The sequence below is a fragment of the Rhinolophus sinicus genome, linkage group LG14 (genome assembly GCF_036562045.2).
Source record: "Rhinolophus sinicus isolate RSC01 linkage group LG14, ASM3656204v1, whole genome shotgun sequence".
Lineage (NCBI taxonomy): Eukaryota > Metazoa > Chordata > Mammalia > Chiroptera > Rhinolophidae > Rhinolophus > Rhinolophus sinicus.
Window position 1 is genome coordinate 51,839,117 of NC_133763.1, and position 26,002 is coordinate 51,865,118.

At 48.1% G+C, this 26,002-nt stretch overlaps 1 protein-coding gene and 1 long non-coding RNA gene across 6 annotated transcripts in view; one reads left to right on the forward strand and one right to left on the reverse strand.

The window, feature by feature from the left end:
• Nucleotides 1-26,002, forward strand: part of LOC109451576 (uncharacterized) — a 420,408-nt gene that overhangs the window by 100,914 nt on the left and 293,492 nt on the right. For 3 of the 5 annotated variants that reach the window (XR_012491873.1, XR_012491874.1, XR_012491875.1), the window contains 2 exons: nucleotides 513-640; nucleotides 12,541-14,465. This is a non-coding gene — a long non-coding RNA (uncharacterized LOC109451576). Of the gene's footprint in view, nucleotides 1-512; nucleotides 641-12,540; nucleotides 14,466-26,002 lie in introns of those variants that run through there. The other 2 variants (XR_012491871.1, XR_012491872.1) reach the window with 1 other exon arrangement.
• On the reverse strand, nucleotides 15,119-24,622 carry S100A10 (S100 calcium binding protein A10). The gene is made up of 3 exons (XM_019739901.2): nucleotides 24,465-24,622; nucleotides 17,879-18,039; nucleotides 15,119-15,532 (listed from the first exon to the last, which is right to left on the reverse strand). Exons 2-3 carry the CDS (start codon nucleotides 18,008-18,010, stop codon nucleotides 15,371-15,373), a joined length of 294 nt encoding a protein of 97 aa, XP_019595460.1. The 5' UTR covers nucleotides 18,011-18,039; nucleotides 24,465-24,622; the 3' UTR covers nucleotides 15,119-15,370.

Consider the following 26,002-nt stretch of genomic DNA (forward strand, 5'->3'; position numbering starts at 1 on the left):
GCGGGCCAGGCCGAGATCTGCGGTGGGTCGAGTGCGAGATGAACTGGGTCCCCCTTGCACAGGGCCTCCCTCAGGTCGTGGGGTCATCAGGGGACGCTGAAGGAGTCTCAGGGGACAAGGAGCCGTGGCAGCTTTGGAGGGTGAGGGCTCAGGGAGAGGTTTCTGAGGGCTCTGGGTCGGCCATATACCACCTTATTTCCCAATTCCCGTACTTGGGGTTACATTCTTCTGTTTAGTGCGTTGAATCGCACACAAAAGATCTTGCAAGGCGGATATATATAATTTGGTGACTCACAGAACAAACTTTCTGTTGTTTTTCTGACTCTCTCAGTCTTGTGGCCTGAAGAGATAAGAGTTTTATCTGTATTGTTTTTAAACATTTTTTTATTGTGGTAAAAGATACGTAAGAGAGCTTTATTTTTTTAAGTTACACAAAGCTTTGGATTCCAGTCCATGCTGTGCGGGTAGTGTCAGAATTTAAGCTTACTGTTGTCTTTCTTTACTCTGCCCAGGGACGCTAGAAGAAGCCATCGCCTTCCGGTCCGTGGAGTATGGCGTTCCCCATGCTGTTGTCTCGGTCTGCTCTGCTTTGTCCCGCAGATCTTCCCTTCCGTGGATTCTTTATTCCATGCGACCACAAGTAAGAATTTAAGTAGCAGAGATTCTCCATAGTTCCGGCTTCTCTGGGTCACCAGCCTTTGATTCAAACCTGGATCGGTGTGCTTGACAGGTGGCCCAGGCCTCCTGCTAACTTCCTGATTCACGGGAGTCTGGAAAGTGAGCACCTGGTTTCCCAGCCTGTCAGAGGGAGGCAGACTCATCAAAGAGCGGATGCTTCGAGGGGTGGAGGGAGTTCAGGTGTGGGCAGTCGGGAACCTGTCCGGGGCTTACGGTTACGCACGATGGATGTATAAAGCATCTAACACAGTCCCTGGTGCACATTGCATCTCAGTCACTGTGATTTCCTGCCATCTTCCTGGTTAATCAAATCAATAGTCCTGAGCCATGAAGGATGGAACTGTGAATATGTAGTTAAATTCAATCACTGAAATTACCATGTATGATTTAGATCAAAGTTTAATAGGCAGCCTAGGAAAGGTCTTATTCAGTTGCAATCTTCTGATACTTAAAGAACTTTAACTTTTGGTATAAATTATTGACAATTTAACTGAGAAAAAGTATGGATAGTCAACTTTTGTTTTTCTTACAAAGTTCTTTAATAAAACCGGCTCACCTATTTTTATTTGGTTCTTCTTAGAAAAAGAGGGTAAAAAATTAAGCAAAATTTGAACCCATCTTCATCCGTAGAAAGTTGTTTAATTTTGGCATAAATCCTCTGTTGTGTTGGTTTCTCAGTGTGTAGGAACTCGCTCCTGCGTGCTGTTCCTTCTGGGTATTGGAATTAGTTTTGCATGTTAGGTTTAAAGTTATGAGTCTATATAAAAGGATCCGCAGAAATGAGAAAATATTGTTTTGACTCCCCAGCGGAATCTGAAATCAGGATGAAATTGTTCATGAATTTTCTAGTCATGAGCTGCCTTGAAATTAGAGGCCCCAGAGGCATATATATTAGCTTGGAAATATTATCTCCATCTGTTGGCTTCCATAAGCAACAAAAGAATGTCACTAGTTGAGATGCACTCTGCATGACTTGATTCTTTCACATGTACATACACGCACTAATTCTTTCATCAAGCATTTACTGAGTTCCCAGTAGCTAGTGGATATTATATCCCTCTCTGAAAACACAGTGATGCAAAGACTTGGTCCGTGAACTTAGGGTGTTCACATTCTAATAGGTAAGGCAGATGCATAAACAAGTGATTGTAATATAGCGTAGTAATCAATATACGAAGTATGATAAAAAATACGATGAATATTTAAATAAAAATGTATTATAGTAAAAGACACATTGCCATTAATCCCCCTCAAAATACTCCCCCTCGCTTCAAACACACTTGTCCCATCGTTCTTGCCACTCTCTGAAGCAGTTCTGGAAGTCATCCTCCATCATAACAATGCTCCGTGTCACACATCGCTTCTGGTATATGGCAGTTTCTGTGCAACAAAAACATCATGGTGTGTCCTCATCCACCTTATTCTCTGGATCTGGCACCATGCGACTTCTGGCTCTTCCCCAGAGTCAAAATGATTCAGGACATCGAGGCAGCCACGACAGCACAACTAAAGACACTCAGGAAAGAGGACTTCCAAAACTGCTTCAGAAAGTGGCAAGAACAATGGAATAAATGTGTTTAAAGTGAGGGGGAGTATTTTGAGGGGGATTAATGGCAATGTGTCTTTTACTGTAATAATTTTTTAAAAATTTAAATATTCACTGCATTTTTTGATCACACCTCGTATGTACCAAGAAAAGTGATGGCTCCAAGAAGAAAATGGTGGGGGTGGGCAGGCGGATTCAGAGAAAGCTTCACAGAGAAAGAGAGACTTGAGCTGAACCCTGAAGGAGATCCGTGTTCCCCAGGGGCAGGGGGGAGGGCATTTGAGATAGAGGCGTGGCATGTGCACAGGCACGAAGCAGCCTGAGGCTTTCGGGAGCGGCAGGTAACTTGAAGCGCAGAGTGGGACAGGGATGGCAGGAGATGAGGTTGGAGAGGTGGGCCGGAGCCAGAGCTTGGTGGGCCCTCGATGCCACGCCGAGGAATGTCCACTCCGTCCGAAAGGTACGAAAGACAGAGCAACTGATGTGATTTCAGAGGAACGGATTTGACTTTAGAGCAGTTGTTCTAAAAGCGAACGCTATCATCAGCTGGAAGTGGAGGGAGAGTGAAGCAGGGGGAAATCGGAGGCAGGAAGTCCAATGAGGGCAGAGAATATCGCAAAGGTCCCTGTGAGAGAAACTAGTCAATCCATCTTTGACTCCATCTCCACTCGATACGATGAAGGTATCGTCGCTATACTAATCAGGAATCCCACTTCTTCAGCGATCACTTGTTTCCTAAAAGAACATCGATGGCAGGGTGGCAGAGGCAGCTAGCTGACCACCAGAGATCCGTGCTGCCCTTCCACGGTGTAGGGCAGTTGGGAAGCAGAAGCCCACTCCCCACCTCGCAGCCTAGCCTGGTGGGGCCGTGTGACGAGTCCCCACAAAGGGATGGACATGGAAGGGACTGTTACTTCAGGGCTAAGGTGGGGAGGTATCAGATGTGAGCTCCTTCACGCTCTGTCCTCCCTCCTTTCCTCCCCCCCACCCCCAGTTTACTGGAAGTCCCTGAGTCACCACTTAAAGGAGAGCTGCCAGACCTGATGGGACTTACTGTGCTGTTGGACTCTGATACCTGTCTGTTCTGTTGCCAAACTACATACATTTATTATTACACTTTGAGTACTTGCTGCTAAATAATTAAGGCTAACTCTAAATCATGAACTATTTTGACAGCGACACTATCCACAAACCTCTGTGGTTTGTGTCCTAGTTATTGAAAGCTAGCTCCATGATTTCTGGAGTTGGAGGTGGGTCCATTCTGTGTTCCACAGAGCGACTCGGGTGGCACCCAGAAGGAAGTTGAACTGTATCATCTCAAGCTGCTTCTCTGATCTGTCCTGCCCGTTTGGCTAAGTTCTGCTATGACTTCTTTCCAGCACTGTTTCAGTTCTTCTTCCCTTTTCATTTCCACGCATATTTTTGGCACCTGTCATGTGCCGAGACTAGTCATAAAGTTTTCCTTTGTGTCTGGTACTGTGCTAGATGGTCCTGGTGCAGGAATAAACAAAAAGGAGATGGTCTCTACCCTCCTGAAACCTAGAGACCATGGGTGGAGGCAGAGAATTTAGGCAACTTTTACAAAATGGCATGTCCTGTATTTTGGATGCCTGGAGAACAGATAGAAGGAACACAAAACCTGGCCTTGGGATTCAGGGAGGCTTCCTGAAGGAAGGGACATCGAAGCAGATATACCAGGGTTGAAGGGGAGTTAGTCAGATGAAGCGTAGGCTACAGAGTGTTCTGAGAGGAGAAAGATAGTAGAAAGATAGTTATGTGCAAAGGCCTGGAGGAGAGAGAGCACGAAGGAGCTGAAAGAAATTCCGTGCACCAGGAGAACACAGTGCACTCTGGGAAACGGCAAAGGCTAATGTTGGAAAAGGAAGAGGGGCCGAGGATGAGGGGAATTGCAGATCACATAAGGGGACTATCCTAGGTGGGGATACCCCAAAAGCAGCAACTGAGGCAAGGGTTGGGTGGAAGGTGGTTCTGGGAAGCATGCTGAAGGAATGGGGAAGTTAGATAGAGAAGGGAAGAAAGCCCGTGACGGCTGTCAACCAGCAGGGCACTGCTTGGGCAGCTGAAGCTCAGTGTCACTGGACACCCCTGAGAGACGGGTGGGCCTTGCCTGTGGGTGGTCACGTTGGCCTGAGGACCAAGGTGCTTTGATCCAGCACCTTCGTCCCTCATTGGTTGAGATTGCGGGGCAGGGGTGGGTGTGGGTGGGGCAGCTCTTGCTCCTCAGAGCGCCCTCAAGGGGGTCAGGGACCTCGAGCCATTGCATGTATGGGAACAGCTGTAGGTGGTGTTCAGGGTGGGCCAAGGGGATGTGGGCAGGGCACTCGCAGCAGCCCACAAGGGTCTACACTTTGTCCTAAGAGCAAATGGCATCTATTACAGGGTTTTCAGGGCTGCATCTCAGCATGGAGAGGGAGGACCGGAGTGGGGCAAAACGGAAGTAGTCAGGTTAGTTGCATTCTTTTAATAAAATTTCCTTTCTGCTTGAATAAGCCTGAGTGAATTTTGTTGTTTGAAACCAAGAATCCTCAAAAGGTCAGTTTTTTAATTTGTGGGGTGGGCTAGGGTGGGGAAGATGATGAGTATAGTTGTTGTTTTTTTAAATAGATTTTCTTTTTTAAAGCAGTTTTAGGTGCAGAGCAGAACTGAGCAGCAAGTGCAGAGATTGCCCATAGACTCCCTGGTTGATTTTTGTGTAGAGTGTAAGGGCTGTGTTTAGATTCCTTCTTGGGGCATGTGGCTGTCTAGTTGTTCTAACACCATTTGTTAAACGATGTTGCTCCATTGTATTGCCTTTGCTCCTTTGTTAAAGGTCAGTTGACTCCATTTATGTGGGTCTATTTCTGGGCTCTCTCCTCTGTTCCATTGATCTATTTGTCTATTCTTTTACTAATACCACACCGTCTTGATTACGGTGGCTTTCCAGTAAGTCTTGAAGTTGGGTAGTGTCAGTTTTCCAATTTTGTTCTTCTCCTTCTGTATTGGGTTGGTTATGATGGGTCTTTGCCTCTCCATTTAAACGTTAGAGTCAGTTTGCTTATATCTACCAAACAACTTGCTGGGATTGCATTGAGTCTATAGATCAGTTGGGAAGAACTGACATCTTGGCAATATTGAGTCTTCCTATCTGTTAATATCTCTCCATTTATTTAGTTTTTCTTTGGTTTTTTTCATCAAAGTTTTGTAGTTTTCCTTATGTAGATCTTATCCATATTTTGTTATATTTATACCTAAGTATTTCATTTTTGGATGCTATTATAAATCGTTTTTTTTTTTTTAATTGGGGAACAGTGTGCACTTCCAGGACTTTTTTCCAAGTCAAGTTGTCCTTTCAGTCTTAGTTGTGGAGGGCGCAGCTCAGCTCCAGGTGCCGTGTTCAATCTTAGTTGCAGGGGGCAGAGCCCACCATCCCTTGTGGGACTCGAGGAGTTGAACTGGCAACCTTGTGGTTGAGAGCCCACTGGCCCATTTCGGAATCGAACCGGCAGCCTTTGGAGTTAGGAGCACGGAGCTCTAACCACCTGAGCCACGGGGCCGGCCCATAAATCATATTTTTAATTTCACTACTTCATTGCTGGTATACTACTCGTGTACTTCTCAGTCCCCGAAACCTTAGGTGGGACAGGATGGCCAGAGTGGGCTGGAGTTTGGTGTTTCCTTTCCCCATGTGGGCGGCTAGAGCCAGCTGCAGTTGGATGTTTCCCTCCCCAAGGTCAGTTACACTCTGATAAAACCCTAGCAAGTTAGGCTTTGGTTTAACAGTTTCTCCTGAGGCGAGACCTTGTGAAGAACAGAATACTCTTGAGTTTTTCCTAATGGTTTCCTTTGTCCTCCCCTTGCCAAAAGCGCTTAACGATTTTCCTTTAATACTCACTGTGAGGACCTGGTGGAACTTCAGGAGGTGAAACATTTAGAAGAGTGGGGGCCCCCCAATGCCTGGGTCTCCCCGGAGCTTTCATCCCTCAGACTTGCCCACACCGAGCCTCCAGCAGTTCGTCCATGATAGTTCCGGTTTCCCTTCCCTGACGCTGACTCTCATGGTGGGTTGTGGTCTCTGCATTCTCTGTTGTTCTCTCAATGTGGGGGGCAGCGATTTGCCCTGTGACCTCACTTCTCTAACAGATCTAAGAAAAGTTGTTGATTTTCCAGTTTGTTACTTGTGAGAATGGAGTGGTGACTTCCAAACTTCTTACCTGCCAGACCAGAAATCCAGGAGTGTGGTTTTACGTTGCGTTTGAGAGGCCTGTGGAGCATCTGAGTGGGGTTGTCGTTAGATGGATGGTAATTGAATGGGGCTGTGTGTGGTCAGCGAGATTATCCAGGGACAGAGTTATGTGGGAAGAGCAGAGGGCCTGTCCTGTCCACGAGAAAGATCAACTTTTAGGGAAGAAGAAGAGATGCTGACAGGGAGAACAAGAATAAACCTGAGAAGCAGGAGGAAAATCAGAAGAATGAGACCTGACGGAACCCAAGGGAAGAATGTTGTAAAAGAGGGACTAGCCAACAAGAGTGAGTCCTGCTGAAAGGTCAAATAAATTGAGGGCTACAAGTTGTCTGTTTGAGAAAGCTTTTGGGTAGTTTCGGAGGAAGCATTTTTAGTGGAGGTTACGGGCATAATTCTTCAGGAAGAATTGAGAAGGTGAGGGGGTGGAGACGGCAGGTGAAATGAATTTTTTCAAGAAATTTGGGATATGGTCTTGATGGTGTATGTTTTCTTCTAATAGGAAAAGTTAGGCATATATAAATGTTGGTGGTAATGAGTGCAGTGAACTGCTACAGGGAGTGATGGAACGAGGATACAGAAGAGAGTAGATAGCTCCCAGATGTCAGGGAGGAGATGAGGGGAGCGCAGGATGGGGGCTCAGCCTGAGGGGAAGAGGGATGTCTCGTTCGTTTTAATAGGAGAAAAGCAGGAAAGAATCAGTGTGGGTTGTTTATTATGTCCTCTAATCCTTGCAAAATTCTTTGCGGCTCGGTATTATTTTCTTTAATATTCAAATGATGTAATGGAGGCCTGGAAAACTTAGACAAACTTGTTCAAAGTCACAAAGGAGAATCTAGGTCTTCTGACCCCAAGGTTGCTTTGAGCTCTAATGCTCATTTGCCTCCAATATTTTAAAAGCATAAGTTCTCCCTCGGAAGTGCCCTGACAATGACTGAAATTTAGTTCTCACAGTGTTTTGTGACTTGATAGGCCAGAATGGAAAGAGCTTTTGCTAGAACAAACAGGCAGCAGCGTTTGGTAGCACTCTAGCCACGAGGCGGCCCTTAATGTTTGACCAACTTGGTGCCAATGGTCTGACTTTTCTTCCTGAGCAAGATTTCGCTAGAATAAACAGTCTTGCTTCTGTCTCTGTGTGTGGGTGAGAAGCGCCAACATGCACGGATTATATTTACCTCCCTATTCCTCCCGGTGACCCCGCGACCTGGATGTAATTGGGACTGTGGCACACACGAAAAAACTGAGGCTCAAAGAAGTCAAGTGACTTGCCCAAGGCCACGTAGTAGGTGGTGAAATAAGAACTGGATCCAAGTCTTTCTGACTCCAGAGCTCTTGCTCTTTCAACAAAGCGTTGCTTCATGTAACTTGGGTATGTGTGTGGTTGGAAGACGAATTATGAGGCTTTGTAATATCCCCAGGCGTATAACCTGTCTCCCAGTATGTTGTCTTTCTGCTTTCAAAATCCGAAACTTAAATTGTGAAAGAGTGCAGGACTAAGAATAGACAATAGTTATATAGTGCAAACCCTGTAGCAAGCATTATTCTAGATGCTGTAGATAAAATAACTTAATCCTAGAGCCACCCTGTGAGGTAGGCTCTATTATTGTCTCCATTTTATATAAGAGAAAACTGAAGCACAGAGAGGGTGAGTAACTAGCACAAGGTCACACAGTGTGTAAGTAGCAAAGCCAGAGTTTGAATCCAGAAAGTCTGGCTCCCAAGTCTGGGGTCTTAAACAGTTATGCTCTTGCCTCTTAAGGAGGGGCTGTTGGTGTCTGATGAGGACAATGACTAGACTTGATTCTCGAGTCTGATATTATGGCTTCTTTCCTGTCTGCTCAGCTTAGTTATCTGACTAAAGACCTAGACTTTGGAGTTAGACCTGGGTAGGAATCACAGCTCTACCCCTAGAAAAGCTGTGCGACTTGGGCTAATTACTTAACTTCTCTACAGCTCAGTTTCTTCATTTGTAATGTGGGGACAATAAGAATAAGAGTACTCAACTCAGAGTTGCTGTGAGGATTAAATGGGATAAAGCAGGTTATGGGCTCAGCAGAATGCCTGGCCAGTAGAAAATGGGCTGTGGATGTTACCTACTCAGATCAACATGTCGTAACGCTGACAATCACAGACAGAAGTTGAGCACAGTTCCGCTCGACTCCAGAGCCCCGTCTCACGTATGGTGCCAACGACCTCCCCGTGTCCTCATCACAGAGCTTGGCAAGCCTCTCCTGCAGCCTACCGTGATCCTGTCAGGGGACCTTGAACTCTCAGTCCGCTCAGGCAGCTCCTTCCACTCCTCGCTCTTCCTGTCCCGTTGTGATGAACGGTCGGTGCTGAGAAAGGAGATCGCCGCCAGACGGGGAGATGGAGGCCGGTGCAGCCGGGATAAGAATCCAAGGCCTGGTCCATGAAGGTGCAAGTGGAGGCCGCGGGAGTGGCCAAGGTCACACACTTGACCCACAGTGATGCCGGCAGACCCCACCCAGCAGGAATGTGTGCTAAATCTCTGGGCTGATGCCAGTTCTGACTCAGGCTTTGGTTTAGACAAACCCTTGTATATAATGATTCATTCCCTTCCTCAATCAGATCTTCTTTCTGTCTTTTTTGGCCAAAATCCTTCCTCCATGAAACCCCGACCAGCATTTGCCACTCACCACTACGGTGTCTCTGTCCCTTATGTACCGTCATGCATTGTTGCTCTGCTCTGCACGGCTCTTGGTCCACAAGACTGCCACCTCCGTGAAGGCCAGTGATTACGTTTTCTGTCATTTGCTCCTTCCTGCTGTACTTTAAGTCACATCGTGGAAAGGAGATTTTAATATTTGTAAAATTTGTAAGGATGCCAAGAAACCTGGCTCTGTTTGCTGACTCACCCAGAATGGGGTACGACAGAGCAGAGTCCTCTCTACAGAGACCAAAGCTGACTCACCTTCCTCCCCCTAGAAAGACAGGCTGGAGGCGAAGTGCTGTGAAAGCCGTCAGAGGTTTGATGGATGTGCCTGAAAGAGGTTCAAGGGAACAGGTTGAGCCTTTGCAGGAAGAGCCTGCAATGAATGCAGGGGATGGTCACTGATGAGCTGTTTTGGGTAATGTGACAGCTAGGACTTTGCCATTGAGCAATACAAGGTCTGTGTCCAAAGAGCTAATTGAAATCAGTCCCGTCTTTAGTCAATCTTATCGAAAAGATGATGCAACAATATTAAGGAAAACTTTCATAACATCACGACCATTTTTACTTCTACTTAACTCCTTCCAGGCTTTGCCCACTTTCATGCATTTAAAAAAAACACAGGGTAGCTACCGTCTGGTGAACATGCCATTTGGCAGATAAGTGGTAAGAAATGAGAATTAGTGTTCCACGGAGGTGTCTTTCTCACCCGGACCCTGGGCTCCCATCATGGTCATTTTCTCCCTCTCTGGGTTTGGCATGACATTCCAGAGGTTGATTATTTTTCTTCTTCCTCCTCTGTTCTCAGCAGCACTTCTTAGAAAGATAAATGTGAACCCCACCCTGCTTTCTGCTTTGTAAGCCAGAATGTGGTTGGAATGTGAGGCTGGAGGAAAGAGGGTAAAACATGCATAAGGACATATTTGCTGTTCATTAACTCCTTTTAGATAAGAGGGTTATCTCTGTCTCCCAAAAATGTAGAACTAACCCAAACCTTAGATTTGTAGTTTTTCATGCAGTGACCTCACCCACCCACCACACTTCACGTATCACCATTTCCCAGTTATCTTGTGCTTATTGCCTCCTGCCTTCCCTGTCCCACCTGCATGCACTTTTCACACGAATACATTGCACTCTAGCCTGCTGGGCTACACGTGGCCTCCCAGGCACTCTGTGTCCTGGACGTTCCTCTGTGCCATCATTACCTGAATAGACACCTTTCCAAGGAAGACGTACAGGTGGTTAACAGATATATGAAAAGTTAGAAGGGAAATGCAAATCAAAACCACAATGAGTTACCACCTCACACCGGTTAGAATGGCTATCATCAATAAGACAAGAAATAACAAGTGTTGGTGAGGCTGTGGAGAAAAGGAAACCCTCATCCTGCTGGTGGGAATGTAGATTGATGCAGCTACTGTGGGAAACAGTACAGAGTTTCCTCAAAAAAATTAAGAACAGAATTACCATATGACCCAGTAACCCCTCTTCTGGGTACCTACCTGAAAACTTTGAAAACATGTATTTGTAAAAATAAACATACCTGTATGTTCATTGCAGCATTCTTTACAATAGAAACAACCTACGTGTCCTTCAACAAAGAATTAGATAAAGAAGATGTGGAGCATATGTACAATGGAATATTACTCAGCTGTAAAAAATGAAACATTGCCACTTGCGACAACGTGGATGGATCTTGAGAGCGTGATGCTAATAAGTTAGACAGAAAGGGACACTGATATGTGGGATATAAGACAAAAAGCAACAAATAAACAAACAACCTTCCCCCGAAAACAAACTTATCGATACAGACAACAGAATGGTGGTTACCAGAGGTGAAGAGGGGTTGTGGGGAGGACAGAGAGGGTAAAGGGGGTCAGATATATGGTGATGGAAGGAGACTAGACTTCAGGGGGAGAGCACACAATAGAGTGAACAGATGTCGTATTATAAAGTTGTATAATATGAAATTTATATAATGTTATTAACTAATGTTGCCTCAGTATTGAATAAGAAAAAAAATACTGCATCAAAAATCTGTGTACAGTCGTCCCCCCTTATCCCCAGTTTCGCTTTCTGTGTTTTCAGTTACCCAGGTCCACTGGGGTCCAACAATATTAAATGGAAAATTCCAGAAATAAACAATTCATAAGTTTTAAATTGCGCACTGTTCTGAGTAGCATGACGAAGTCTTGCGCAGTCCTGCTCAGTCCCACCTTGGTTGTGAATCAGCCCTTTGTCCAGTGTGACCACGCAGTGGACACTCGCTACCCGGTAGTCACTTAGTACTCATCTTGGTTGGTTCTCAGATCGACTGTCGTTGTATTGCAGTACTTGTGTTCAGGTGACCCTTATTTTCTTTGCTAATGCCACACTCATATACCTTTTATTACAGAATATTGTTATAAGTGTTCTCTTTTATTAATAGTTATTGTTGTTACTCTCTTCCTGTGCCTAATTTAGAAATTATCATAGGTGTGTACCAGGTCTGACAATTAAGTTTGCAAACTTGTTACACCGATGTTGCTAACCTTTTTTTATATCAGAGGGATTATTCATTATGAGTTTGTACCAATTGGACATACAGTTAACCAAGTTTACTATTTGGAAGTGCTGAAAAGACTGTGTGAAAAAGTTAGAGGAAAATAACCTGAACTTTTTGCCAACAATTCATGGCTCTTGCATCACGACAATGCACCAGCTCACACGGCACTGTCTGTGAGGGAGTTTTTAGCCAGGAAACAAATAACTGTATTGGAACACCCTCCCTACTCACCTGATCTGGCCCCCAATGACTTCTTTCTTTACCTGAAGATAAAGGAAATATTGAAAGGAAGACATTTTGATGATATTCAGGACGTTAAGGGTAATACAATGACAGCTCTAATGGCCATTCCAGAAAGAGTTCCAACATTGCTTTGAAAGGTGGACTAGGTGCTGGCATTGGTTTCATAGGTTCCCAAGCGGAGTACTTCGAAGGTGACAGTAGTGATATTCAGCAATGGGGCATGTAGCACTTTTTCTAGGATGAGTTCATGAACTTAATTGTCTGACCTCGTAGGTATAGGAAAAAACATGGTATCCACAGGGGTCGGTACTATCTGCGGTTTCAGGCATCCACTGGGGGGCTTGGAATGTATCCCCGTGGAAAAGGGGGTCCTACTGTATATGAATCTCTGTAACTATCTTTGATGACTTTGTCAAGATAAATTCCTAGGGATAGAAAAATTGGGTTCAAGTAAACTTTGAAGGATCCTGGTACATATTGCCAACTTTTGCCTCCCCAAAGGTTGTATAAATTCCATTCCCATCACAGTGACCCAGGGTGTCCGTCACTCTCACCCTTGCTGACGCTCTGCTGTGTTGTTATTGAACTTTTTGTCTGCTTTATCTGTTCTCTTTCAGTCGGATTCTGCCCTCCTGGAGCAGGTGCTGTGGACTTGGTTTTCTTGTCTCCGCCTCAGAACTCTGCCCGGTGTCATTCACGGAGTATTCCTCGTAGATATCTGCTAAATGAATGGATTTCCATTCACAACTCTCCCTCTGGGCTTAAGAGCGGGGAGGTATTTAATACTTGAACAATTACTTTGGCACCCATCAAATGGAGAGAGAAATGTATACTTGCCTGTGTTCTCCTACTGAGATGAGTGGGGTGGAAAAGGCTTAAATCACAGGTGATTGGCTTATGTGCAAGGGGCTTGGACAAGGCAATGGGAGAAAATGAGGTGTTTTTCAGGGTCAGCCGAGCAGCATGTTTGAAACTGACTTTCTGCTGTGCTCTCTAGTCTTGCTTTGTAATTGGGTGTGGAGAGAGGCGGGGTCTGCTTTCACAAGTCAGCCATGGAGCAGAATGAGTGGAATTTTCCAGATGGTTCCTCTTGATGGCTGTTGGCATAATTACAGCTCTGCCTTCTGGGAGCCGTTGGCTGCAGCCCTGAAGGCTACATGGCTGTTTCAGCACAGCAGACTGTGGGATCTGTGCGTTTTCGTTGGCATGGAGAGCCATGTCGGCTTTCAAGCCATAAATTCCGCTTTTATTGTCCTTGTGCTAGCTCCCTACCAAATGCTTTGAGCAATGGGAGAAAGTGAGGAACGTGTGTTATTCTCCCCTGCTTCTCCCCCCTGCCCCCCCCCCCAGATGACGTGTGACCCTGATTCCCTGTCATGGGGCACCTTTCTGAATGCCAGAAGTCTGGGGTCATCTCCTGGGAATAACACATTGCTTTAGAATTGTCTTGAATCTGCATACCCACTGTGGAGATGAACTGACACGTCCCCTCCTTTACCCCCAGAGCCCTTTCTGGGATAGTTCTTTTTTATTTTCAGGTAAAGAGGCTTAGAGTGGGAAAGCTTGCTATGGCTCTGGGGACAGCTGAGCCCGTAATAATATCTGAGTGTTACAGTTTCACCTGCCCATTTGTGAACTGAACACCACTTATAATGCCCAGTGAGCAGGTGCCCCGGGGGCAGGTGGTGTAAACTGAAGGGGTAAATGGGACTGAGACACGCTCCCAGACAGAGAGGTGGTTTACGCCCCCGTGGTGGGCCAGTTCCCTTCTCTAGCCCCTGCAGCTGTCAGAGGTCATCTTTTAGGGCCTCGTGTCCTTTGAGATCATAGCTGCTTCTCTAACCCGTAAGTTGGAAGACTTCTCTCAGAATCAGGAATCGTCACTGTGGCAGATACGATGGATCAGCGTGCCAGCTCCTAGAGTGCACAGGTTGGGAAATGTAAAACTTTTATTTCCCAGACTCCCTTGCAGTTCGGGTTTTGATGTGACTGAGGTTCTGCTAATGAGATGCTCTTCCTTCAGACTTGGATGTGGGAGGCAGTCCTGGGTGGAAAGGGCAGGGAAATGCGTGTCTGTATTGGCTCCAGTGTGGACTGTGCCGTGGGTTGCGTGGCTCTGAGCACTGGTTTCCCCATTCCGCAGGCAGCTTCCCAAGCCAACAGCTCCCTTGATGGCCCAGTTCTGTGGGATGATTTGCAAGTCATTTCTGGAGTCAGTTTCTTTAGCTAGCCAACTCCCCTACTACATTTAATATCTTGTTATAAATCCCTTTGTCAACTTGCTGATATAATCCCACAGCTACAAAGCTGTGCGTTGTCTTATCTTGTTCTTTTAATGGCTGAGACAAAATTAAATGATTGGAATTTTACCTTTGACCTTGATTTCATTAGACTTCTTTTCCCCAAAGCTAGTTTTGGACTATCCCGTTCCCTTCTGCATGCTTTTCCTTGGGGTGTTAGATGACCTTATGTCGAACTTTCCCCCAGAATTATGTTGATGTGTCCAATCATAAAAATAAACGTTTCCATCTTCATTGCTCTATTTAGTTGGAACAGTCTCATGGGCCAATTCAGAAAACCAGAGTTATGAATAAGCACGTAGAATGTAACACATCTACGCTGGAACTTGTAAACAGGCAGAGAAAGGGCCGGGAGAAACATTTTGCTGTTTATCAAGTCATCAGTACCCGCACTTCAACAAAAAACCACTACCCAGGATATAACTCACGCTAGTCTATTTCCTGACAACTCAACAAAACGTTAATGTGATGTTGTTAGGGAGGCATCACACTAGACTTTGTTTTTTTGGATTCGTTGTCTTAGGACTTATTTTGACCCTAGAGTTTGCTGAAACTTTGCTGAGAAATGGACTCGGACATGTCAGGTCTCCAAAGTGCGGCTGGAAAGGCACAGATTTAACTGGGCGAGACTGTGCTCACTGATGATAAAATCAGAACATGTTCCTGAAGTGCCTTCTCTCATCCTTGGTGCTGTGGTCCTTGGGCTGGACTCAGCGCCACGGGCACCTCGGTGAGAGCAGCCAGACTCCAGCCCTGAGCAGAGAGTGCCTGCCTGTTTTGTTGGTTCTGTGGCCAGAGCCCTGAGGGGTACTGGCTGCCACGTGCATTTGGGCTTTTTGTGAAAGGAAGCCGGGCACAAGCATTTTTGAAGAAGGAACAAACATTCCATCTCAAATTAGGAACTAAAAAAGAAATCTGTTTATTGAGGGCAACAGGATACAAGCAATATAAAAATCAAAAGCGTATCTGGCTTTAACTGGCTTGTCTTTCTCTTGTCAAATGGGGGTGGGGTTTTCTCTGTACATTGTGTAAGGGTCCCAATCTGCTCATGAAATCCTTATCCGGGGGAAGCTGTGGGGCAGGGGGATTCCGTAAGCGACCCATCGGGAGAACTCTTCTCAGGGTGGGCGTGACTGCTCAGTGCTGCCTACTTCTTTCCCTTCTGCTTCATGTGTACTACGAAATAGTCGTTGCAGGCGATGGTGAGCCCCGCGATCAGCGAGAAGAAGCTCTGGAAGCCCACTCGGCCGTCTCGACACTGGTCCAGGTCCTTCATGATTTTGTCCACGGCCAGAGGGTCCTTTTGATTCTGAAAAAGAGAACAAAGGCAAGAATTACCAGTCGGGAAGCAGCTTCTTCGATGTGCACTGCGGACAGCCATGTGTATCAGCTCCCAATGATGTGAGTTTTGTTTTAGGTCCTAAGTGGCCTTTGGAGGTCACCTAAACAGATTTCAGTAAATGGATAGTTATTTTAAGCTAGGAAAGAGGTTCCCATGACAACCTTTCATAGAGTTATAAAGACCCCTGAAAAGGCCTCTTCTGTGCCAGAGAAGGTATTAGTTTTAGAGAGGATGGCGAGAGATGGCCCTCTTTTCTCTTCGTTTCTTGGCATAACGGGGGCCGAGCTCGTGTTGCTTCCTATCGTATTAGCCCTGTGACCCTGAGTAAGTCACACTTCGTGGGCCTCCGTGTATCAATTGTGAATTGAGGAGGCTGGACTAGTCTCTGACACTACTTCCATTCTTACTGACTTGGTAAACCTATGCCACCCTCCTCGCTTTCCTGGATTCCTTCAAACGAATGTGTGTGATGGAGTCAGACAGAACCAAGGTGCCCAGGAAGAGCCTCTGCTTTTCCTTTCATCTTGCTTCTATGGGGACTGGCTTGATCACTCCTTTTTTGTGCTGATGATGGTTGGAAGGGAGACAGTGTGGTTTCTCCTACAGGGTCCATGCCGTCAGCCAGAGAGGGACCCATGGCCCTTTAGAAGAGTAAAAGGGCCCCGGTAAAGTATTTATGAACTCCACTGAGTGTAACCCTGAGAGGGAACCGACACCCCGTGTCCCAGTGCACTGGATGCTTACAGGTTGCGCTCAGAAGTCCCTTAAGATCAAAGCAGCAGCGTTTCCTACGCAGAGGGCAAACTCCTTTCTTAAGCAAACAACCAACACCTGCTCTGTGCTGCTAGCCCGCTTTTGGTGGGTTTCAGTTCCTTCTGGCCTCACCCCCAGCTTCCTGGCTGTGGTCAGAACCAGTACAATTTGGATGACAGAAGGAGTCAACTTTAGAAACCAAACGTTATTAGTGCAGTGAGTGTGGGTGTGCCTGGAATTACGGCCCAGGCCACGGTCAGTCCCCCGTGTCACACACACCCTTTATGTTTCACCGGCCACGGAGCCTTCAGGGAGGAAGGGTCCGTGTCCCATGGGGTAGTCACCCACCTTCTAACTTAGGCGAAGGCCCGATTAATGAGTGTAGTATACTGAGAATGCCTTTGTTCATGTCTTGGGCGGCCTTACAATGAATATTTTGTCCTTGCATTTTATGCTCGCCTGGGAGAATCACAGAAAGTGAAAGTGATCTGGGAGACGATCATGTCGCCCTCTCATTTTACAGAGGAGGGAACCGAGGCCCCCAAATCTGAAGCCACCTGCCCAGTGTTACTACCTGGGGGCTGTCCCATCGGACGGTATGAAAGCAGGATGACCGTACACCCCAACCCACTCTGGGGTATCACTGGGGTAACTGCAGCTCTGAGACTCGCTAGGCTATTTCTACCTGTTATTTAACTGGTACTGGTGACATGTGAATCCGGGTACGGCAAACCCTGTGTTTGCTGAGTCAGGAGTCAGGGGCTTGACTGATGTGCGATTGTCTGGGCTGATGACAAGAGCAGGACACCACCTTTTCCCGTCATCGCCCTTCACCCTTGAGAGGTGAACGACGATTCCACACCAAGCACGGTCTTTTGTCAAGCAGTGTTTCCCCTTCAGTGAGATGTGACAAGCCTCTCTTGAGGCCCTACAATGTAAAAGGACAACTGTGCCTGGTGGGCGACTGTCCTGAGTGACATATCTGAGCTGACGGTAGAATCCTCAGTCTGGTAAAGACGAGGCAAAAACTCACGCTGTGCCTGTGTTCGTGTAGCGTTTTCAGTGTGGAAAGCAGTTCTTTCTGCAGTGACCCCTGGCTCTCATTCACCACTGATACCATTGCTTTAGATGGTAGAGTTGGAAAGAATTTTTAAAAGCCTGTATCTGAAGGCATGTAAGAAGGGAGAAAGAGTCAAGATGCTCAAAGTAGACGCGACCAGGATGTGACATGTCCAATGCCAGGTTCCCGGACCTGAGGGCAACCCGGTCTTGATGGACGCAGATGGACTCTTTCTAACCAACACCTCATACTGTGGCTACTTGTGTGTGGTCTTCTTTCACCTCCCAAGGGTAAGCTCCTTGAGGGCAGGGCTGTGTCTCCTTTCCCTTCTCGTTCCCCTCACAAACAGCAGACACTCACTAATGTTTAACAAATAAGTGAGTGAAAACCCCTTTCTAGTACTGACCTGCACAGGAGAGTGAGGGGGAGGGAGGGCAAAGAACCAGACCCAGCAGCCCCGGAGTGTGCGTCCGGTTCCTTCTGAGCCGCTCAGTACTTACTTCCAGAAATCCGGGGAACTCTTTTTCCATGAGCACTCGCAGGTCCTCCTTTGTTAAGTAGCCTTTATCCCCGGCAAATTTGTGAAACGTAAACATCATGGTTTCCATGGCGTGTTCCATCTGAGACGGCATTTTGGTGAGGTCTGCTGAAACAGGACCGGCTGTAAAGAAAGAGAGATTGCGTGAGCTCTGAAGCTGCACGTATTGCCAGCCTCTTGAGGACACTTGGAAGGAGGGTGATTGGATCATGCATTTGATTCCTTCCAGCCACAAAATGCAGTGACTCTAAGGACCTCTTCCCCCTTGGTTTGGGGCTGCTGCTGGTGGAAAAAGGCACACAGGGATTGGTGCTCTGAACGAGGGATGTAGCTAGTTGCCTGCTAATTCTGCACAAATCACGTCATGAAGAATAAAACCTCTGATCATCTGGAAAAGCAAGATTGGTGTCCCTCTTCTTAACTGACAAAGCACCTACTGAAAGAACAGATGCGTCGTCACCTCTCTTGGTGCTGGTAAATGAGACAGAGATATGGTGGAATACTGACAACCCCCAGTCGGGCCTGGTTAAGAGGAAATCTTCAGCCCTCCAACCAGGGTAACCTGGTTGGGTCTAATTCTGCGGTTTAGAAGTCCGCTTACAAATGCCTTTTGTCTGCTGGGTTTTTATTCTTTACTAAACTTCGGAGCTCCTTCGTGATTGCAACAAAGACATGTATTGGCATCTTTGGTTGTAAAATGCGGTTGTCCCACCGGAATCAAAGCTCCCTAAAGCTCATTACCTAGGTCTTGAAAAGGAACAAGTAACAGTACATCCTCGCCCCTCTGGGGACCTCATAGATTGTTGGCAGCAAGGACGCAATAGTTACTTTCACAGTCTGGGGTGCAATGGGAGAGCAACAGCTGTTCAGCATGAAGAGATTGAAGGACAGGAAAGGAAACATGTCAGATCATTAGATCCGGGTGTAACGATCTGGGGGTGTATGTCCCAGGACCCAGCCTTTGTCCTAATTGGAAGGAATGCTTTGGCCAGACAGTGCAGCTTTGGCTACGTCCCTCAAATCACCACTGGATAGGAAACAGGTAGACTGGAATGGAGACTGTACTATACCATTTGCTAGAAAAGCAAGCACAAGAACAGGTTTGGAGCACAGGCAGGAGGGAAGGCTGGCACGTTGTGCTGTGGGACGGTCCCAGTAGGAACCTGAGACAAGCGTTCAGTCTGCTTTCCGCTGCTGACGAGGGTGTGTTCAGCGCACACCCTTAAAAGCTGTCTCTTACAAAGGAGAAGGTGGTGTTGGGAAACATGAGGATTGAGCAATTACACTTAAGAATAGTAAATTCTACCCCTTAATCCCCAGAAAAGCACAGGAATCAGCATGCCAAAGAATGTGCTGCTCTAGAGACCGCACGATTCATCTGGAGGGTAGTTCTCTTAGAGAGAGCAGCAAATTAACGCTCATGGTCCACCGGGGGATGAGTTCCGGGGGCCCAACCACCCCCTTCTCCCTCTCTTCCTCACAGCTGGGTCTGGCTCGTCCCCGGTCTCCCACATGGTTTGAGACGGCAGTGGGCTTATATAGCGTCAGCCTGGTCTGGATTGTTTCTGGAAGTCCAGCAACTCAAGAGACCTGAATTACGGGAGAAGGATGTGGGATCCCACCCAGTTCTAAAATAGCTCAGAAAAGGAGTCGGCCGACAGAGGCTTAAAAATACCTGTGCCCAAGCTCAGAGCAGAGCACTTCACGACCAGTTCCCAAAGATCCAGAAACCGGAACTGGCTGTGGGACACCTACTTCACTTTCTTTACAGGGCGGAGCAGAAGGAAGTGCCCTGGAAAGGCAGAGTAAGGACCCCTATAATGGGACACCAGGCAAATGTTGGAACTTCGAAGAAAAACAGGTCTCCAGCTGAGGAAATTTTGGCCACCCTTGAATATCTTCTTCCAAGCCAGTGAGGCCAGCCTTCCCTTAGTGAGGGCTCAGGTCTGGGGTCACCCCACTCCCACCCCTTCCTTGCCCACACCCGTGAAGTGATGGAGTGCTCTTCTCTGAAGCCACATCCCAGCACTGGTTCTCCTTTGCCCCTGTGCTGTTTCATTCAGTAGATGGGTTGTGAATACAGCAGCCAGCTGATTTTTGCACTAAGGATGCAGAACTAAGGGCTAGCCAGGAGATGTAAGGTTGTGAAGGTGAAAATAGCTTTGAAAACTGATGGAGATGCCCACGGTCTCCTCAGTGACTCGGGCCCCAGAGGGCACTGACCAGGGCTACTAGCAAGTTATTCTGTTTTGAAGGAGCAGCCAGCGCCCTGGTTTTTAAATAGGATGAAGGAAAAGGGGACAGTGTTGTGATAGAAACGTTCTCCGGGCAGTGGCTGAATCACGCAGCTCTTCTCAGAGCGCAGCGAGCGGTTGTCACTGCGTCAGCGCTGCAGGGAGGGCCTCCCGTCTTGGGTGGGGCTGACTGCAGCACAACACTGCAGCTCGGACCGCGGGAGCTGAAATCTGCGTGTTCCATCGTCCCAGACACCCCATGTTCTGCACTCCAGGGCAGGGCGGGACTCTGACTTCTAGCTTGAGTACACTTTCCACTGGAGGGCCTGGGGCTGACAGGCAGCAATGTCCTCTCGGTGCCCCAGCCCACTGACTCCTGCACCTGAAACACTCAATCCATGAATTCTTTACCTGCCTGTGTCTCTGTCGTAAATTTACATTCCTCTAGGATAAGAACTGTGAACTACTGTTTTATCCATAAGCACTAAATAACTGTTTGCTAAATGAGGGAAGAATGAACCAAACAATCCCCTTGGCAAGAGTTGAGGTACAGGTGTGATCAGGGGTGGGGTCGGGGGCTGGTCTGAAACCCTTGTAGCTCAGAACTCAGCGGGAGGATGTGAGAGCTGGGAAGGGCTGGGAAAGGGGCCCCAAAGGGGCTGCCTATGAATGAAAGAGTACAGAGGAAAGCACATTCCATAAGCAGAGAAAAAACATGCGTCCTGCTAAACAGGTCTGGTCAGACCCTGACGTGACCTGTCTTCTCATTCGAGGTTTCTCATGTTTTGGTCCATCCCACTTTCTACTCTGTGCTTCTCCAGCTCTGTCCTCTCACAGTGAGCTCCATAGGATAGAACCTCATCATTGTTCACTTATTTTTCTCTTGAATCACTTTATTTTCATATCTGTATAGCTCCTGTTTGCCTGGGCAGTAAGTCTTAGGAGTGCAGGCTTGGAAGCCCATAGTCTTCCATTGTGTAGTTTTCTCTCCAGAAAAGAATTCTGGACTCCACACACTCAAACTTAGTCCCAGTGGCAGGAATTCAATCTTCTATTTTTGGTTTTCATACACTAACCACCATTTGCATGGCGTTAAGAGACTGACAGACAGACAATCATTTATGGTGCTTGCCTTTGGGGAGTTCCCCAGCTACAGGCATACTATTTAAATATGTCATAAATTCTAGTTAATTGTGTTTGCTTCTTTCCCCACTAGATCGTGGGCTCCTTGAGCGGGGTAGCTAAGCTACCGTGTTTCCCCGAAAATAAGACGGATCAGCTCTAATGCGTCTTTTGGAGCAAAAATGAATATAAGACCCAGTCTTATGTAATATTATATAAGACCCGGTCTTAGATAATATAAGACTGGGTCTTATATTAATTTTTGCTCTGAAAGACACATTAGGGCTGATGGTCCAGCCAGGTCTTATTTTTGGGGAAACACGGTAGCAACCCTTCCCTCATAGAGCCTTTTTAAGAGTCAGTAAGAGGGACAAAGATAATAATAATGTCAATTTTGATCCCCCTAGGAGAAGCAGGAGGCCTCCTTTGCAGAGTGTCTGCTCCTGAGTAATCCCAAATGTTGGCTCTGGACGCATGCCCAGATCCAGGCCGTAATTTCAAAAAGGAACCTTCTAAAAAGCAAGAGGTCTGGTTTACTTTGCTCTTCTGTGTCTTCTCCATACCCTAGTTTTCTTACAGCCCACCCAGAAAATAATTGGCAGGGTGTCAGTGAAAACAAACATCTGTTATTTAAACTGTGTTTGAGGTTTCCTTCCTATTGCTTTAGAGATTTTGAAAAGGAAAAAAAAAATTTTTTTTGGGGGGGGTTAATTGAACCCAGAAGTCACTCTTGAATTTGGTTCCTGAAGGGCATTCAGAAAAGTGAGCTGAGGCAGTAAGTCTGGATCCAGGCTGTCTCCCGCCTTTCACCAAACAGAAAACTTGCCCACTAAAAACATGGGCAGTAAAGAAAAAGTTCCAAGTGCAATCCAATAGGAAGAAAGAACAAGAAGCCTTCCCCACCACACGGAGTCCATCCACTTTTCCTAGAAGATCTCTCAGGCAAGAGTCTGCATTGGCAAACAATAGCCATTGTGACAGCTGCTGTTAAATCCAGTGGTGGGTTGGTTGATAGCTATTTAGTGAAGGGCTAGGAAGTGCCGAAAACTGTTAAAAATAAGTAAATTCATTCTTTTTGCTTTTGATGCAGTATTCCAAAATTGTTAAGTCCCCAGGAAAATGAGACGCTTAAGAAAGGTGCTGAAATTTCTGTCCAACTCTCCCAGCACGGCGGCGTGCTAATTTATACATCATAACCCTGAAGCGTTCCATTGTTTTCCCCAACTTTAAAAGACTGGTCTGTAGCCAAGGGCATACCAAGTGGGTAGTGCTCTACAAAAGTCACATTTTTGGAACTGTCAGTGGGAAGCCGGGAGGCACCCGGTCTCAGCTCCTCCCAGGCCCAGGCCTGACCACACTGGGGTGGCTGGCTGCTTGAGAGTTTGGCCAGAGGCCCGACATGGGAGGAAAGGGGCCCATCAGGCAATGCCAGGGCAGAGCATCACCTAGAAACCAGGGTGCTTTATACCCAGGAAATCTGAGGAACTGAAACTCCAAAATGGTGGAAGAAGGACCATCATGAAGAAAGCAGCTTCTGGCTGTCGAGGCGGGTGTATACCATTCAGAAGAGATGGGTAAATAGACCGGGTCGGACCTTGTGGAGGCAGGGCCCATGAAGAAATTTCAGATGAGGTATATGAACTCCCGCCTGCCCCAATCCTGGAATTATCTTTTGCAATTTGCTGAAACACACTGGAGGCAAAGATCACTGACAGGGTGTTTCCATGAGCTGGGCCCCACCTGAAGCTCAGGGTATAAAACCCACTGCTGCAGGTTGAAACTCAAGCTGCGGGAAGGGGAGGTTCTGCAGCAACTGCAAACCTCTTAACGGGAAAAGCTAACTCCCAGTGCAGCTGAGGCAGCCTGCCAGGTGGCGTAGTCAGGTGGATAATGCAGCAGCGGTCCCGCCGTGGCCTTGGTATCGCCAACGCCTCGCCAGTCTCATCACTGCCCTCACCCACAGTTAGTCAAGAAACCTCTCCATCATAGAGCCGGCCAGTCCTGTGTGACTCACTTCCTCTTGGAAAATGCCCTCTATGATGGCACAGTTCCCCTTCGCTTCAGGGAGTGTGCTGGCCGATCCTCTGCAGAGAGTAGCTGGAACCCTCAGGGCCACACCCACATGGTCTCACAGCTGAGTCACAGGCCTCCACTAGGAGAACCCCCGAGCCCTTTGTGCTCACCACGCCCTGCAGAATGGGCCAGCTCCCCACAGACAGAAGGGGGGTGGGCTTAATGAATTCCAGTCTGGCCAGAAGCTCGGCAGTGCCTGGCCCGCGGTGCGTGGCGTTCCTCACCACCCCCACCAAGGCAGCAGGGTTCCCGCGGAGGCTGGACAGTGCAGTAGTGTCCAGGGCTGGAGGACGCACCATTGCTCTGGCCAAGTTCAACTTGTGACCAGGTACGCAGCATACCTATCGCTGCCTCAGTGAACCGGGCCGGATTACCGGTTGGAAGGTCCCTCATCAAGCCTGATTCTCCCTATTTCTTTATAGCCCCACTTGTTTAATTAAGGTACAAGAAGGGGATCCTTTCAATAGAGAAATCACTTCACATAGTACCCCCTTCCCCAGCAAAATGGCCTATAAAGAAATCAAACAGACCTCGCTCCCTCCCTGCCTCGTGGGCAGTAAGAACCTTCTCGTCTAGCAGACAAACAACAGGAAACCCAACCTGAAGCATCTGGGCGAGGGACTGCAGCTGCCCTCCTCAGCCGCCCCCATGCCCCCCCACCCCAGCCTTCTTGGGCCGCCCAGCTGGGAGGAAGCTACGAGCATCTGGACAGAGGTCAGCCTGCAGCCGGAGCCCACAAAGAAACATGCCACCAGGACGGGGGGCCAGAAGCGAGGGTTCGGATAACTGGACAGACTAGTGGAAAAGTGGCAAGTGGGAGTAAAGACAGATACACACAAAGAGGGAGCAACCCTGGGGCACCAACCCCGAGGTCCTGTGATAAAGGACGAGTGCCCTTCCTTCGGTCCGCGAGGATGTGGGGAGGGTCGCGCCGGGGCGCCGCTCGCCTCGGCTGGGTGTGGCCCGGAGCGCGGACACCTCCAGCCGACTCCCGGCCTGGCCCCCACGCGCCGGGACACCCCGCGAAGCCGGGCCGGCGGGCCACAGCCTCCGATGAGCGGGTTTCCCCGGGCGCCGGGTCCCGGGCAGGGCAGCCCAGGAGCGGCGGGCGGAACTCACCTGGGCGGGAGGCACTAGAGGACCGCTGGGCTGGCTGGGACGCGCGGCCACTGAGCAGAGCGCGGCGGGCTGGCGCCTTAGTAGGTGGGGGTGGGGGGAGGCAGGAGGAGCCTGGGCGGGTGTCGGGCCTCGGCTCACCCCACCCCTTCTCCTCCCGCCTCTTCCTGCCCCCCCACCCCACCCCAGGCGCCGAGCTCACACCCTCCTCGCCGCGAGCGCGCAGGGGGGCCTCGCTCCTGGCCTCCACCCGCCCTCAGGGACAGCGTTATTGTAATCTTCGCTTCCTACACGAATGATTGCGAATGTTTCAGGACATGCCCACCCTCGGTTATGCCCGTCTTCTCGGGTTTGGTTTCAGAGAGTGAGTGAGGAAATCAGAGAAGCCAGCGGTTGTACGGGTGGGTGGGGCGCGCTGGCCCAGACCTGGTAACCTACAGGTCTAGGAATAGTTTTCTAGATGACGCTGCAGGGAGGGGCACGTGGAGTCCTAACGAATTGGCTGTTCTTAGATAAGGTCCTAGGACGTCCGTCCCGGGCGTCCTCGCGGCCTGCGCCCGGGGTCCGCGGGCATCTGGCGAAGAGGCCGACTTCCCTGCCCCCGCCTGCCCCGCAGAGGCGGGAGGGACGGTGCTGTGGGCTTGGCAGCTCCAGGGCGTTACAAACCCTTTGTTGAAAGGGATTTAGTCCTCCGAGCCTGTATAGATTGCTGGGTCCAGAGTTGGTAGTCGATACTGTGAAAACCTAAGTTTCAGAGTTTTCTTTTTGTCCTGTAATTGGCCTGTTTGGTTCTCAGCACCTTTTAGAAGAAATTTCTTGAAGAAATTTCGAGAAAACCTAAGTGTTTCCTAGCGGATGCGTATCTCCCCCCCCCCCCCACACACACATTTATTTCAATTGCGGTTTAGAGTTAAGTGTAAACTACTAGCAGCTGTTGGTGGAAAAGAGCCAGGTCCCCAGTCCTGGGTTTCCCTTTGTTCCCAAGGGAGGTCCTGGGAGGCGTGAGCGATCCCAAAGGAATGAGCAGACTCAGGGAATCCTCTAAGTGCCACCATGTGACTAATCTCTGCTCTTGCCAGGAAAATCCAACTTGGATTACAACTCTCCGTTGCATTCGGGGGAGCAGTTCTTTAGAATCTTCTCATATATTCCCTGAATTCTTCCCAGGGGCCAGGTTATATAGTCCAGAAGGGAGAAAATCCTGGGTCTCTTTAGTTCCAGGGAAGACACGTCGGGATTTAGAATGAGACCACCTGAGTATGTAGAATCCTTATCCGGTTTCTTCATTTGATTCTGAAATGGATGCTTAGTGTGTGTGCTGGGCCCTGGGGATTCAGAGATTAAAGCATCAATCCCTTAGCTCAAAGAGCTCAAGTCTTGTTGAATGATAGATAAACGGTTAAAATCAGTATGTTCAGTGAGTGGTGAAGAACTATAGCACAGACCCAATGAGAAAGTTCTGGACGGGCCTCCAAGTCCCCTCCGAGTGGCCACAGAACAATTCCTGGAGGAGACAGCATGTGAAAAACGCTTTAAATATA